Source organism: Apaloderma vittatum, unplaced genomic scaffold (genome assembly GCF_000703405.1).
Source record: "Apaloderma vittatum isolate BGI_N311 unplaced genomic scaffold, ASM70340v1 scaffold5615, whole genome shotgun sequence".
NCBI lineage: Eukaryota > Metazoa > Chordata > Aves > Trogoniformes > Trogonidae > Apaloderma > Apaloderma vittatum.
The window spans coordinates 38,367-55,693 of NW_009715349.1; the positions used below are offsets into that span (position 1 = coordinate 38,367).

Genomic DNA, 17,327 nt, shown 5'->3' on the forward strand with positions numbered 1-17,327 from the left:
CCCTCTGATCAACGCCCAACCTTTGCTCCACTCCCACCTCCCCGCCAGCAGTCCCCAAACCAAAACCCAGCGCTGACATCAACGGTGCCTCCAGGATGGAAATGTTTCAGGACCCTTTTGCAGTTCTGTGCATGCAGAAGGGAGGCTCGTGGAGTGGCAGATCCATCAGTGCCTTCTTTCTTGTCTTTTTTTAGGTTTAATTTATTTCCACAGGGCAAATAGGCCTTGGCAAGAACACAGTCTCACACCATCCCACGCAGAGGACAACCAAGCAATTAGAAAAGGCAGTCGACGAAGAGAAAGGACTGCTGGAACTTCACTTTCAGCAGAGCTGCCATTTTACCACAAACATTTATTTCGTACTTTGACCTGAATGGAGTCTATCAAGTCTTATGTAAAAGATTCAACCATCTGGCCCCATCTTCACACTCTTGCACTGGCACGGCGTGCACCAGCAGCACACTGCCATGGCTCTTCTCCCAGAGCCACCCACCAGCTGCCACGGTGGCTTTGGAGAGCAAGGGATGTGTGGCGGTGGCACGGCCAGAGATACAATCATTTGCGGGCTTCACGAGCGTCAGGACTTCCCACAAGGCCCAGCAACCTGCCCGTGAAACCTCCAGCACCTGTGACATCTTTGGGAGATCCACCTCGTCTGAACCCAATCCTGCCCCATCGTACGGCTCTGGAACCCGAGAGCCCCCTGCACTGGGGCTGTGGACAGGAGGAAATCTTGAAGGAGGGAACAAGTTGGAAAGCAAAAGACTTAAATGGAGGTAAGAATTGCTCCAAGGACCCACACCAAGGAGAGAGGAGATAAAAGGGGAATGATTGGCTGGGGTGAGGGAGCTTAAATAAAAAAAAAAAAAAAGGTCATTATTGGATCTGTCAGTGAAACTCTGTTAATTCCCTGCTAAAGTCTGTGAATTTTGCTGTCTGCGTTTCTGTCTATAATATCTCAGGATGATTCTCACAGGCTGGTAAGAGTTTAAAAAAAAAAGTTTGTAACTAATTAATATAAGCTGAATATAAAAACCATTTAACTTCTTAAATTGTCTAGCACATGCTTCCAAAGTATGCATTACCCAATGGATGCTTAATTTGATAAAAACATGAAATACTTTGCTTTGGCATTCAAAATAGCCTCACGTGATGTTATACTATACACCTCTATCATCATGCAGAGGACACATAAACACATACCTAAAAATGTCTTCCTTTGGAGAAATAAAAGAAAAAACCCTACAAAAAAAAAAGCCACACAATTTTAAATTTAAAGAAAAAAAAAATTAGAACCACCAACTCTACTGAATTGTAAGCTGCTAGTGAACAACACACATTATTAATGATGATGTGACCCATAGGAACAGACAATGTGGGTCCGACCTTGCAAAGCCAAGCTCACGCTTCAGTTTATTCCCTCCACTCCAGGATCTGACTTCCCTACAGACTTGTTTGAAAATGCTGCTATGCCGGTCCCTAAAAATGAGCAGCTACACTACCAAACAGCCCATGAACCTGCACCCCTGGGTTTGCAAAATTATATAGGTGGCAGCTAGTGCAAACAGCACACGGTCCATTTCCTAATTAATTTCTTATTGTCAAGTACATCCTTCTCACATATTTAATGTGGAACAGAAAAAGCACATAAAATAACCCCAAACCCTGGTTCTCAGAGCAATACTACCTTCAAAAGTCAAAGGATGGGAATGAATCACTGCAGGGTTTATCAAGGTGCCCTCTTCTGGCCTTAAAAAAACCCCAACAAACTGTCTTGCTGTCACCTGGTTTCTTTGCTTGGAAAAGGCATCAAAATGAGCATCTGTTTGTGCAAATAGTCAATTTATTTAATAAACTGGCCAGAAAAATACCACCACAGATCGTTCTTGACACTGTACAAAACACGTTTAAAAATTCTTCAGCTATTCATCAGTTTATAAAAATAACTTACAACGCTAGTCTAGAAATCTCAGTAGAAATACATGAATTTGTTACCAGGTAGAAATTGAGGCATAAGGCATTCTGCCCAGAGGGCTGGAGTATTTACCCCTGTTCACACCACACCACTACACTCCTGAGAACCATGTAATCTGAACCTTTTTGCTAAAACAGAGGGAAACGAAACCCACACTGATTTCCGTTATGAAGAGGCGTTTTGACAATTTTTGGTAACCGTGTCCTGGTTTGAGCTAAACAGAACCAGGCAGCACCAGTGGCGATTGCTATTGGGTGGGCAGTTGGGTTCAATATTGGTTTTGTATAGAGCTCATTATTTTAATTATTTCCTTGTTAGTACTACTATGGTTTTATTAAAGCTAGCTTTTCCAGTCTGTAAGCCTCTCTGCCTCATTCCCTTTTCCTTCCCATTTTGGGGAGGGAAAGGGGTTAGAGAGCATCTGTCAGCAATCAGTGGCCAGCCCAACCCCAATCCCCAATATGCATGCAGTTTATGCAACACAGGAGAAATATTCAAGAATTTGTTATTTTCCATGGAAACCTCTGTTTTACAATTAATGTTTTCTTAATTAAATATGAACCAGAGCACACTTGGAAGCAAATGCAATTTTCAGGTCATATCTACACAGAAGATTTTCCACTATTGGTTTCTGGAGGTTGGGTGAGGGGTTTGTTGGCTTGTTTGTTTTGGGGGGTGTTGTTTGGTGGGGGGTTTTTTTTGATTGTCCAGGCCCACTGATCTGAGAGAAAGTCTCAATATTGCTGTATTCAAAGTGGCGATTTAGATCTGAAACAGTGCAGGGTATGATAGCACACCTAGAAAGGGAGAACTTGTCCTAATTTAATAAAGTTGCACAGAGCTCTTCGAAGTATAATTCATTCCACATTGGAATTCTGTCAGTTTCAAATCGCATCAATTATAATCACACAGGCCGCAAGACAAAGCTAATCAGATCACATCTGTGTTATAGGCACGGTTGTTACTTTCAGGGGGAAAAAAATATCAACCACAACTTCCTGTATAACAAGGCCTTAATAAAAAGTGTTTTCCCTTCTCACTAAGGAGAACATTTTCACAAATAAGTTTCTCTAAAATAAAAAGTCACAGCAGAGTCAGTTTGGAAGCCAAGAAATACGTTACTCTAGACGGTACTAAACCTTTTCCCAAGGCTATCTTCTTCCTCAAACACGGACGTATGATTTCCTCTCCGCAGGCACGCGAACTGGCAAAACGCACCCTCGTGAGGGGACCCTGCAATTGCTGTGCTGTAACTTAGTGCACAGGGGCACCACACAATTGTCTGTACTTGTGGTGATTCTCTTGAGTTCGGAAGTTCTTTGTTCAGGTAAGAAACTAGAGCAGAATAAACCCTAAGCTAAACAGTTGTTGTTCGGCTGTGTCAGCAGTTCTGTCACTGCCCACCAGACGATGCTGGCTTCAGGCTACGACTTCATGAAAGCGTTGGTGAAACGCTCTGCTAAGCACCAGCTCCACAGTCGTTGCTCCCATTGCGTTGCTCATTGCCAGCCAATCACCAAAAGTGACCAACTCCCACAGGGCTCCTCTCCTCGGGGTGACCGAACGCCCCCGTTAGGAGAGAGCATCCAGATGTTTCTGCCGACTTCTCCCAAAATCTTCCTTCTGAATTGCGTGAGTCAGGCACTGTGATGAAAGTCAGTCTCTGGCAATAACAAGAATGGGGGTCTTTAACCTCAGCATCCAGACAGAAGGGTACTTTCACCGGAACGCTTAGTCACTGACAGGGTGGTGAATACCTTAAGAGAAAGAAAAAAAGAAGACTTTTAGTAGGGCTAAATTTAATTATTTTTTTTTCTGCTTGGGCATAACGCTCAAAACCACAGCCATTTCTTAAAGTAATAAAATAATGAAAACCACACATTTAAAATCCTTGCCACTAAACAGAGCACATGCATACAAATACCCTTTGTTCTCTGATTCATTTACCTTATGGTCTTCCTTTTAGAGTGGAAAAGAAAGGATTAAGGAACCCACATGGCTTTATATCACCTTTTGGCTTAACGCTCTTCAGTTTTTACAGTGGGAATGAGCTCAGCAATAATAAACTCCAGTCCAAACAGCTAATGAATAAGTGTCTTTATGGCTCAAAGATAACTCCTTTGTTGGGAAAATGAAGTTAACCCAAGGCTAGAGCATTTGGAGAGAACATAAATTTTGCCTCTGTATCTTTTTAGACATTAGAAAAATGTGGAACTGACTGCTGATGTACGCATTATCTCTGGATCTGTATCCTCTGGACAATAACTAAGAAACACTTAGAAAATCTCGTTTGAAAAATTCCAATCTTCACTGCTTTTGAGTCACATTAAAGAAGATGACATATTCAAGAACAGTTATTGAAAAATTAAAAAGGTATCAAAATTCAAGAAGAAAAATTCTAAGATAACTTGTTTAACATTGGAACTTTATTATGCAAATAACTGCACAGTTTTGTACAGATACTATATAGAGAGGAAAAAAGAAAATCAAAACCACTTCTATCTAAATGGCTCAAAGTTGCAATAATTAGCTATCATCAAAGCCATCTCCCAGGAAGAATAAACTTGGCACAGAATAAAGTATATACACATTGCAGTTATGCAAATCACACTGAAGTATCTAACGACAACGGTGGTCTGAAAGCCCTACAGTTCTCTAAGTAGAAGCTTTGCTGCATTAAGGCAGCTACCAGCTCTTCAGAGAACACCATCAATCAATTAAACACCTCTTCCACTTTCCTTAAGCATGTAAAGCATTACACAGAAACCAGGAAGACAAATGCCTATCCAACATATAGAGAAATCAGAAGAACAGCGATATATTTATACTGTGGTGCATGGCTTGAGACAGGGTTTCTAACTCTTCAGTTCTGCTTCACAGACTGACAACACAGGAAAATGTTCAAGTGATATTATTTCACTTTGAAAGACAAAAAACTTACCTGCTTGCTTCTTTGCCCACCTGCAAACTCTGGGTGTGCCACCCAGTCCCAGTGGCTGCAGGGACCTGGCAGTTCCTCAGGTCTACTAAGCCAGCCGTTTGATCATTATTAGAAGCATGAGGTTTTTTCACAGAATTTGATAGTTATTCAAGAGGAAACCTTAGATTCAGTGGCTGAAAAGCCACCGTTAGTTAAACTCTCAGAATCATCCCAGCTTTCAGAAGACACTTTCTCCCCAGCACAGATGCGTGTTTATACACACCCGTACTTCAGGCAGCGCAGCACAGCCCAGGTTGAGAGGCAATTCTCTGTGAGGCCGAGGACCTACCAACTCCACGCTCACAGTTCCCTGTACTTTGCCTTGCAAGAAATTCCATTCAGAATTCATAAAAAGCTGCTCAAATAAGAGAAGTGACATCTGGCTCTAAATCTGTAAGCAGTGAGAAATGGGACCCTCAATCTTACAGTTGTCTTCAAGCTGAGTAGCACCATGTTTCACAGGAGACTCTGAGCAATGAACCAGGACTAGTGCCAGTGAAGGTGCCAGCATTTGACCCTGCAACACCGTCCCTCTCCCGCTCAGATCACACTTCATTTTCCTCAGCTTTTACATGGATGTAAGATAAAAATAACGCCGATAGTATCGGTCATTCTATTCATCCAGATACGTGCAGTCCCCACAAACTGCAAACAACTTTTAAGCGTTTTTTTAATCAAAGAGTACCATCTTGCATTTTGATTTTTGTTTACTGCTTAAGAGATTAAATTAAGTAACAGGCACAAAAAAACCTTTTGAAGACCAGCACTAAAAATGATCGCTGTTCCCCGGAGCTTTTAAATAGCGTATGCTTCCCGAGCCAATTTCTTCCTCCCCCACTCAAACAAATATGATTATCTGAAATTACCTCCCTAAATTACATCTAATCATCATTCTATTCAGTTTCAATTTTAGCAGCTCAGATGTCCAGAATAAATTATGACTATCATTCTCTCTTCACACTGCATATGCTAATACCCCACTTCAATTCACAGGTTTGAAGAATGCCCCTCTGCAGACGCCTTGGTAAGATAAGGACCTGCTACCCTTCTCTCAAGGGCTTCCAAGAACCCCTTTAGATGATGGCACAGAAAAAAACCCAGAATCTGGATTGCGGACTCTTTGAAGATGATTCTGATTGCCAGTGGTCCGTTCCATTAATGAAGTTCATACTAAATTGTTTACACTGTATCACTTTGGAAACACAAAGCAAGAGGAACGGACTTTGCTTCTGCAGACCAGCAGCCTGTTGCACTCTTACAACACTTCACAGCTAAGACAAGCAGGTAAAACCAGAAATTCTGTACAAAGATCTGCAAAGGTCATTAACAGTTTGCAGGGATCCTCAACTAATATAAATTCATCCTAACGCTACTAAAATCAGTGGAGCGCCTCTGATTTACACCTGGGAGGGGCTGTCCCCCACCCACTAGAGAAAATAAAGCGCTTCATTGAAGAGGAACAGCAAGACAGACACAAGAAGAAAGGTTCATGTGGCCTCGTGCTTCAAAATTGAAGGCCTACATAGTAAAGGAGAGATCTTTAAAACAGCAAAATTTAGTAGAAAAATTGTCATGTAGCTAGGCCCCTTCCACAGCCCAGTTTATAAACCTGATTTGAGTACACATATCTAAAAGTAATTAGCTTTGACAATCACTTTAGCAGAAATAGTATCTGAAGCCTTCATAAATGGATCTTTGAGTACTAGGAAAATTCAATACTTCCCAGTAGAGAGTGCACTGGAGGGAAGACCATAAACATTTCATAAATTAATACTAAAAAAGCCACATCTCAGGTTAAGCCTAAATGTTAGATTTCTTAATATTAAAATGAGATCGTTTGCTGTCCTTCCCTCCTCCCTCCTTTCACTCAGTCAGACTTCTTTAATAGACCTCTTTACTAGTCAGATTTCCAACACCTTACAGCAGAGTGCTCTGAAAGCTGGGCTATGAGGTGACTTTATATACAAACCTCTGCACAGACGGGATGAATTCCTATGGTGCTGTCCAGCTGTTCTTTTGTCATTCCACATTTAATAGCAGCTGCAAACCCTTGGGTGACTTCTCCAGCATTTGGACCAAGGACATGGAAACCAATTACTCTCTCCTAAATAACAAAGATAATCAAACGCAAGCACAGTCAGGCATTCAGTTCTCTTTAGACAACAGGTAAGGTTATCTTACTCAAAGTATATAATTTAATCAGCTCACAAAACATACCAAAAATTCATGTAACCACACAAATGTGAACTATCATTAGCACCACCAGATGGGAGATGGTGTAATCTTGCTCTTTCTCTGAAAAGATTCAACTAAGAACTCAAGAATCAGCTTCTTCACAAAGTTCTGTGCAGGAGCCCTCTGTTCAACAGCACACAAATTCAACACACACTGTGGTCTGTGCTTGATTATTGTGCATGTCCTTATTGCAAACTTGCATTTACAATTTTTTCAGGCACGCTAGCACACTCATTCCAACAGATCGCTTGCCGAAGTACAGGTGAGCACCTTGCACAAAGGTTTGCAACATCAGGGCTTGTGCTGGGTGGCTACATGTTGCACATCTGCCGAAGAACCCTCAGGTAGGCAGTTGCTTACAGGAAAGGGCCACGGGTGAAAGTTCTGGTGAACCAGATATGGGAAAAAATGTCTTAATAATTGAACTGATGACTACTCATGTTGCAGTGTTCACTGTCATTGGGAGGTAATATTCAATAATACATAATATTCAGTAATATTCATAATATTCAATGCTTACAGATATTTAAAGGATGGGTGTCAGCAGGATGGGGCCAGTCTTTTGTCAGTTGTGCCCAGTGACATGACAAGAGGTAACGGCCACCAGCTTGAACATAGGAAGATCCAACTAAACACTGGGAGGAATTTCTTTACTGTGAGGGTGCCAGAGCACTGGCACAGGCTGCCCAGAGAGGTTGTGGAGTCTCCTTCTCTGGAGACCTTCAAAACCACCCTGTGCAACCTGCTCTAGATGATGCTGTTCTGGCAGGAGGGTGGGAGTAGATGATCTCCAGAGGTCCCTTCCAAGCACTATGGCTCTATGATTCTGTAAAATACCTAGAGCCTAGCAAAACAAACTGGAAGACATTCAGCTACGAGGAAGATACTACTGCTTCACATCTCTCATATCTGTACTACTGTTCAAATGCAAAATACGTCAAACTGCACATACACCCTCAGCAAACACTCGGCGGAACAAGCTGTACTGACTTGACCTGCTTTTGTTAAAGAAAAGCTGGCTTTCTCTCTGAGAAAAGCAAGTCTCCTTTAGCAAAAGCCAACTGCAGTGGGCTTTAGCGGCTTTCAGGGCATTAATCAGATTTTGCTGAGAATAGACGTAGCACAGTTTAGGTATCAAAAGTGATCTGCTCCTCCTGCCAAATATCACGTATAAGGGAGCATGGAGACTCGGTGCACTGAGAGGTTATTATTCTTTCAGTAAGCCTGAGGATTGAGATGTACCACGGGGTTTATTTAAATAAGAGAAGCTATAATTAGGTAATAACTCAAATGGAATGATACTTATCTTCGTTTAAAAACATGGACATACATAAAAATAAAACCATAGTCACGAAACCAAGGTAACTACAGATACAAATAGTTACTGAACTATTTTTCACACCCAGAGTAACTTTCAACTCTACCCCTAGATGTTCAAACACATTCCAAATTTTCAGGACAAGAAAAGGAGACAAATTGATGAAACACTTTAAATCATCAATAAGCCTTTTCATCTTCTTAAGTAACCTTGAATTTGGAGCCTATCCATGGGTTCTAAAATAGCTTTCATGCTAGTGTAAACTCCTCCAGAAAGAGGAGATGGGAAGAATCAGACAGGTCTGCAAATTCTACAAAATGGTGATGTGATGCTTAGAAAGACTGCAGGAACATAAATCTGTATCTAATGATAAAAGAAATAGGTAAAATAGATATCTTTTTTTAGGATTGATAACACTATGCCACTATCTTAAGATGAATACATTTTAATGGCATATTATTCTTCACAATAATTCATATTATTAAAATCAACTTTTTTCTATTAAACAGATGATGATCACTCAGAGTAGGGCATACCAATCCTTTTAACGAATTAGTAATATTGCTTGTGCTTCAGCAGGTACCGTACATTTCCATTGCCAGGAAATCTTATCCTAGCACAAGGATAATCCTGACATTATCACCCTAAATGAGATTTGTGCAGGCAAGATACATTAATCCTGTTAGAACAGCTCAAGAGTTTTATAGACACATGTGGATTTGCAGAGGTTACAAATTGTGATGGTTTCTGAGCGACCTCAATTTCACAGAGAAGAATCTCCCAGAAAAGAACATCCCATTTTAGGAAGGAGAAAACAAGATAAACAGATAAACTTCTGATCATTTTTACATTCATTCATTCACTCACATTTCAAAGTTAGTGAATAGTCTTGGAGATCTCTGCTTCTTATTTAACATACATGGAAGAAGCATCGTATACCAATAGTAAAATTCTGACATTGCTAAGGGACATTTTTCTATAAAAAAAGGTATTGTATGACTATAAATATCTATTACATTTCAAAAGGTAGAAAAAAATTAATTAATTTTAATTTCTTAAAAAGAACTTATTTATAGCTTATAGCTTATTTATAGCTTATTTATATCAATGGTCCCTATGATGAATGTATAGATACTGTTTTCCCTGGAAGGGAAGATCCACTTACATTATCTTGAATATTGCAAATTATCTTTGCATAGCATTTGTTGTTGTCTCTGGATGGCACGGTCCATTCCAGTGGCCAGAAATGACTGTGGTACACCTAGAAACAAAATAGATTAAAAAAAAAAAGTTGTGTCATTTCACAGCAGAGAGCATGATCTTCCAAAAACTGGCAGATTATCTTAAATTTGCCTTGGTTACCTCCAAAGGTGGAGCTTTACTGTTGACTGTAATTGCTTTTGGAAATCACACATGTAAAAACTTCCAACAATTGTGACACAGCCCAAGGAGGAACTGTTAACTAGTAACTCTTCATTAGCAATCAGCCATGCACGTAGAATTTGGAATACTTGAGATCGGGGTGAGACTGTTTCCCCTTGATGAGTGCCAAAGGAGGAAGCCTCTACAAAAGAAGCACTAGTGTCATCCAATAATTAAAAAAAGCAGCAGCATTAAGTGTCAACACTGCCAGCACGCAGCTCACCATCTTCTCATTAAACTAGAAAAATGCAAGCTTCCCTCTTTCTCTGGGTCTACCCAGGATGATAGGAAAAGGGAAGAAACAGCCTTAGGGGCCGTGTTTAGGAGAGATCAGGGGGTGGGTTTGCATGCTGTCTTAGATCATCACTGCAAAATGGAAAGTACATTTAAAAAAACCGAACAAAATCAAGCAAAAAAAACCAAACCAAAACAGGAAAAAACGAACTAACAAACAAACCTACGTTCTTCTGCCTGCCCCTGCCAACACCACTGGACAGATTCCTAACTGCAGACAAGGTTCTGCACAGACCTCAGGACAAGACAGGGTGTTTGGAGGCCCGGTTCTACCTAGAACTCTCAAGAGCCCCTATTACAAGTTACCCTTCAGGTTGATTACCATTTGAAAGTAGTTTTTAATTGATCACGGCTCTAGTAAAAATAGATCCCTTCACAAACCAGGAGAGACAGTACAATGTTTTTCCATATTAATGGGGTAACAAAGCATTTATAAACATTGCTATCTGGAAGGGAAATTCAACAGTCTGAATGACAGATGCAATTCAATCATCCTAGCGAAGCTTGCAGAAGCCAATATGGTGACACGATGGAGAGGCCAGAATAAACCAAATTAGGACTCAGCCACAATACAAATGCTTCTGGATGCCTATTTTCGAAAATGGCTTTGAAAACAGAAAGCGCATTTTCCACAAAGACGGATCCAGTGTTACACATGTAACAGCAAGAATTTGACTCAACAACAAAAATTTGACTGTGAATATACAAACTTTACGGGAGGAACAGAATTCAAACCCCTGCCCTGCAGCCACGTTAATGGTACTTGACACACTGCCATTTTAAGCTGTATTTACTTTTTTTCTCCACAGTCCAAGTCAAAAAATGCAACTGACAAAACCACGTAGCAGACAAGCTCTCAACCTCATGCACCACCACTTATCTGCTTATGGGAAATAAGCAGATAAGTAAATAATAATAAGCAAATAATGCTCCTTGGATGACCTTCATGGGACAGAAAAGTTCAGTTTATTGTCACACTCCCTCCCCTCACACTTTCTGTAATGTGTTCCGTACAGTATTTGGTAAGAACAGCCTTAGGCACTAAGTGCTTACATACGTCTAATTTCACTATTGACCAGCAATCCCAGTGAATGAAAAGGGATCTCTCATGTGAGTAAAACTGAGCACATACCATACCTCCTCACAGAGTCAAAATAAATAGGAAAAATGAGCATAACAACATTGGCCTTTATGAATTAAAAATCACTACAGCAAGGGATTTGCCACACTGTGCTACCAAAGGCACTTTGACATAAAAATCAATGTACTTCTTCCAACATGCAATCCACTTTATGTTGAAGTATCTGCAGACACAAAGAAACCTTTTTCTTTTTCCCCCCACCAAATATTTCACCTTCAAGCCCCATTTGCCAAAAATAGAGCATATTTGCAACTAGAACTACTGGAATTGAGGACTATTTTGACAACATGTCTAGGAACTGCTGAGAAAGACAAAAATGTGTCTAGTCACCTCCTGCCCTAATACCAGAACACAGAATGCTGTTTTAATTGACTCTTAGCATTACTTGAAGTTACAAATTGGGAACTTAAAATCGAGATGAAACTAAGGCACTTACCTCAATGTTTTCCTCCCCAAACTTCTCCACTGCAGTCTCTTCAGAATACCCACAGGCTCCATACTCCAAAGGAGTGAATACAGTAGTTGGAACATTCACATAGTCACACTATGTGGATTTAAAACAAACAAAAAAATCCAACAATAAAACCACACAGTATAAAAACAGTAATAAAATCAGCACACTAGGTAAAAATTCAGCAATCTGAAAAATCAGAAGAAAAGTTGGATATTTGTAATTCTGAAAGCTACTTTTTTTCTTATTATTTGTTTTAAATTAAGCTACAGTTTTGGTTTAGTCCCTCTCAGAGGTGCTAACTAGAGCAAGAAAAGAAAGACAGCTTAAAACCACAGTGACATTAGTATGCATAGATTACGAGAAAGAGGTTATTCAGTGATTTGTTTTAAAAATGTTATCACTAGATCACAGGTCAAACTGGAGCTAGAAAGTAGACTGACTGCTTCCACAGAGCGTGGTATTTTTAGCTGGAGATGCTGCAAAGACACCACTATCACCTCTTTTGTCGACTGTGGCCTAGGCAATGCCAAAGAACCAAAGATACGAAATACAGCCATTTGTGGGGACGGCTAGAATTAGAGGTCATACTATGTGCTCAGTCATACACCATGAGAGGAAAACACTGACCCCCTGACTTCACTGGATCTCTAGAGGATTCTAGAGGTTCCCTCTCCAGGCAACCTCCGGGCAACCCTCACTGTGAAGAAGCTTCTTATGTTTAAATGGAATTTTCCTGTGTTTCCATTGCCTCTTCTCCTTGCAATTTATAGCACTGAAAAGAGTCTGGCTCCATCTTCTTTACTCTCTACTATCAGGTATAAAGATACATTGATATAAGAGCACTCCAAACTCTTCTTCAGGGTATAAAAATTCTGAGCTGTCTCAGCTCCTCCTCAGGTGTCAGATGCTCCAGTTCCTTAATAACAGTCATGGCCCTTTGCTGGAATTACCCTGTCCTTCTTGCACAGGGGAGCCCAAAACTGGACAGAAAATCCAAACCTGTCTCACCAGAGCCAAATGTAAAGGAAAAGGCTGCTTCCCTCCACCTGCTGGCAATGCTCTGCCAGGTTGCATCTGGAAGATGGAGCCCAGGATGTCACTGTCCTTCTCTGTCATGAGGGTACGTTGCTGGCTCACCAACAACTTGTCCTCCACACCCGCTAGGCTTTCTCTGCACAGCTGCTTTCCAGCTTGGGGCTCCCCATCCTGCGCTGGTGCATGGGGTTACACCTCCCCAGGCACAGGACTCTGCGCTTCTCCTTGCTGAACTCTGCGTGAGGCTCCTGTCAGCCCACTTCTCCAGCCTGACAAAGTCCCTCTGAGTGACAGCACCAGCACCGGGTGCATCAGTCACTTCCCCTGGGTTTGCATCACCTGCAAACTTGCTGAGGGTTCGCTCTGCCACATCATCCAGATTATTTATGAAGATGTTAAATAGTACTGGACTAAGCATCCAGGCCGATGGCAAACCACTAGTGACTAGCCTTCAGCTGGTCTTTGTAATGTTGGTCACAGCCCTTTAAACTGGGCAGTTCAGCCAGTTTCCAACCCACCTCACGGTCCACTTGCCCAGCCTGTACTTCATCAGTCTGTCTACGAGAATGTTACAGAAGACAGTGTAAAGAGCCTTGAAGTCCAAGTAAACAACACCCACTGCGCTCCCCATATCCACTTGATTAGTCATTCTGTCACAGCAGACTAGCAGGCTGGTCAGGTCTATTAAATTTCTATGGATTTCTACTCTAATTGATCTCCTTTGTGACTGAGGATCAACTAAGATGCTGCTTACTATTCTTTCCCCACCTATGCATAACACTGCATTATGTTTCATACAATCTCTCTTCCTGGATTTGTTATGGCAGCAATGTAAGCCAGGTTTTCATCTAACGAGTTACTCATTTCTTGGATTCACTGAAAGACATGATGCTTTCTTTGGCAGCATAAGGATTTTCCTACCTTGAGACAATTATCTGGCCTGAAATGTAAATTAAGACATATCCATAGCATTGCAGCAAGAAAAAAACAATGTGGCTCCAGCTATGGCTTTCTTAAACTTTGCCTGGCTCGTGTAACAGCATTATGCACACTGATTCTGGATTCTGTTACTGCAATACCTGCCAACCTAAAATAAACAACTCAATCAAGCTCTAAATCTGGCTGACAGCTGAACTTGATATGAATACAGCAGATTCTAAAAAAGAAAAGCCTTTATGCTCACGCCCTATGGTTATGAAGGTGAGATAAGCACCCACATCAGTGGAGCTTGGATACCAGTTCTTTAAAAACATCCTTCTCCTGACTTAAAGATAAGGTGTAAATGTTACTCCTATTTGGACGAATGTAACTTGACTGAAAGCTACAATTGCACTACTATAAAAAAGTAAACACTGAATTGAAAAATTCAACTTCTAGGCATAAATACCTGCTGACTTATCAATACATTTGATCTTCCTTTGTGTCCATATTGGTTTATAAGCAGAACTATGTATTACATTGAAAACATATGGATAAGAAGTGAAAACGTTAGTGGAAATAACATTGAAAATGAAGAGCATCATAAACGCCTATTATACTCTATTTAGGGATCACAGGTAGGTTTAGTAAACTGCCTATGAATTAGAGTTAAAACACTTAATTAGACAGGAATGACTGCTGACTTTTAGGGAAAGCGATAGAGTTAAAAACAAGTTAAATGATCTCAGTTAATTTTACTATCTTTATACTCTGAGAGAAAAAATAAAACCTCTTAATAAGAAAAAAGGACTACTGCTTAATCCACAAGGTATTCATTTCATCCTACACGATTAGCAGAACATATCTGCAGTAATATCTTTGCAAGGCAAAAATTACAGCCATTATCAAATCTCTAAAAGCCTGCTGAGTTTTCACAAACAAGCAGACTTGCACTCTGTACTTAAAAGTAGACCAATGACAGTATTTCATGATAACTGGCTCCTTACCTTACTGGTTGCCCCAGCATAAAGCCTTCGAACTAATAGTCTTCCTGCCTGGATTGCCACTGGTGTGAGTTCCAGTTTGTCCTGCAGTATATCCCCAACAGCGTAGATATATGGCACGTTTGTTTGCTCCTCATCGTTGACAGGAATTTTTCCTGTTCTGTAATTTGAATTAGCAAGAAAAAAGTTCTAAGTGTTCTGCTGTGAAGACTGGAGGCGTAAATAACTTTGCAGGAGTTAAGCCCTTTAGCTTCAAGAGAAAGACACATACTTGAAGTATGAGGCAAAGAAGTCATATTCAAAATCTTACAATCACAGGCAAGAATCTGAAGTAGAGCAGAGGGCAAATTTGTCCAAAACTACAAGAATTTACACATGGGATACAGAGGTAGCCCGTGAAGTTGCAATTCACCTCCTGAATTAATTCTTTGGTGAGGTATAAATCCTTTCCTCAAACACTTTCTACTACTAGCTGAGCTATGTATTGGCAACCTTGAGGAATTACAGGAGGAGACATTCTCCCACTCAAGCTGTAGGACGAAAGAATTTCTCCACTACTGAAATTCTAGTCCAGCAGCGGAAGCTGCTAGTTTCTACAAACTAACCCTCCAGGCTTCTACACCGAGACAGGTCAAACCGTTAGGCACCCTACTTAAGGGACAGCCAGCAAGCTTTTTAGTTACAAGTGTACTGAGCTAATGGAAGGTTTTAATTATTAATATTTCCAACTTCATTAATAAATTAGATAGTGCAGTAATCACTGCAGGAAACACATGTATCAGGGAAATCTAATCAGACAAGTGCAGAAACGGTCACACAGTTATTTGAAGGACCAGCAGTGATTCCCATATTAAAATCCAACTTTCTCAAGTTTGCTCTTGTTAATAAAGACACAGTTTATGATAATGATTTTATAGTTCATTCTGCTAAGCTAGTAACAAGTGTCTTGATTTCAGAAAGACGTGTACTGTTGAACAAGACAATGTAGGTCTGCCAATTCTGAGTCGACAAAAATTTCCCCCCTTATCTAGAACATCATAGCAGCTCCTTTCAGCAACATCAGTCACTGTGTTCATATATAAACTGCCCTCTGCACCGTTTTTCCATAGACTATCAAGTCAAGCTCATAGTCCTGTGGCTTTTCTTCAAAGAGAAGATTGTCTAGGCACCACATGCCTAGAAAATGTTTTAGTTACCAATACTGAAAATGTTACCGATAGCTCCACTCCCTGGTGCAATGACTTCACTACATTAAACGTGCAATGCTACTCTACAGGACACAGATTGTTCCCAAGGCAAGAAATAAACTGCTCCACCAAAGCCTAAAACACAGCACCAACTCCAACTGTGACTTTAAAGAATGCTACTTTGACCTTATATTTCAAAACAAACATATAGCAGCATTTACATTACAACACAAAACCCATCACACTAAAAGTCTGTACGAACAAATAGATCTCTGCCCCAAGAGGTCATAGAGATTAAAACAAGGAGATGGGAATAAGCAAGTACAAGGAACAACTGACAGATCCTAGAAAGCTCTGTCACTGGAAGAAACCAAGACCAGCCTGTGAACCTAGACAGAATGGAACAGACACTTTTGACTCACAGCATTTAGGAATCCACATTTCAGTACCAAAAAAGCACACTTGGCCCTGCCAAGGGAGAAAAATGCAAGAATCTGATACATAGTCTCCTCTCCAGGGCATGTAAAGAGGAAACAAATTTTTCCTCAAAGCTTTTGAAGATCTGTGCACCGGTACCATTGCAACAGTAACTGACACCTCAAAGTTATACAGACACTGTCCTTACTTTTCATTGATTTTCACTCCGACTTTGTCCAAACCAATATTTCTTGTGCATGCATCTCTTCCGAAACACCTGCAAAACAGAAATGCACGTTACGGAATTTTTAGAACCTTGAAAGTGCATTTGCATGTGGCTATCTATTATTTTCATTATATACAAAGGCTTAGTACCTTAGGCTTGGACACACTAACGTGAACACGTTCATGCCTCGTGGTACATTCACAGGGCTCAAAACAACCACACCACCACCATGACCCAACAACACGATTCACTGTGTCCTGTCCTTGTTACGGGATGACCGATGCACTGCGCAGATAAATGAGGTCACTGGCAAAACACAGTATTTGCAATCTAAAATCCCAGCACTGCAAATGCCTGTCTTTATGCAATCTGTGTAGATGCAAAATACTTTATGTGCAACATTTTCTTTTTACTTTTCAGCATCAAAGCCTAAGAAGTGAACGAGGTGAGGGGTGATGGAAACAGCCAATCAAACATATCATGGCATCCCTGCAACTTTACTGTTTTAAGTGTGCACTGAAGTTTCCTGACTGACTTGATACAGGACTTCAGTTGCTTTTGTGAAGATGCTGCAGCAGCAACAGGTCTTGAGTCACAGAATCACAGAACTGTTGAGGCTGGAAAAGACCTCTGAGATGACTAAGTCCAGCCTATGACCCAACACCACCACATCGGCCAGACCACGGCACTAAGTGCCACATCCAGCCTCTCCTTAAACACC

General features: G+C 40.8%; 1 protein-coding gene across 1 annotated transcript in view; it reads right to left on the bottom strand.

Moving 5' to 3' along the window:
* Positions 1–3,623: 3,623 nt before the first annotated feature.
* Positions 3,624–17,327, bottom strand: part of LOC104273687 (thioredoxin reductase 1, cytoplasmic) — a 20,740-nt gene continuing 7,036 nt past the window's right edge. Inside the window, exons 8-13 of the mRNA XM_009869090.1 lie at positions 16,589–16,657; positions 14,780–14,936; positions 11,802–11,909; positions 9,674–9,769; positions 6,925–7,059; positions 3,624–3,732 (exon numbers count right to left, since the gene is read on the bottom strand). Coding sequence (XP_009867392.1) covers positions 3,670–3,732; positions 6,925–7,059; positions 9,674–9,769; positions 11,802–11,909; positions 14,780–14,936; positions 16,589–16,657 — 628 coding nt within the window. The 3' untranslated portion in view covers positions 3,624–3,669. The remainder of the gene's footprint in view (positions 3,733–6,924; positions 7,060–9,673; positions 9,770–11,801; positions 11,910–14,779; positions 14,937–16,588; positions 16,658–17,327) is intronic.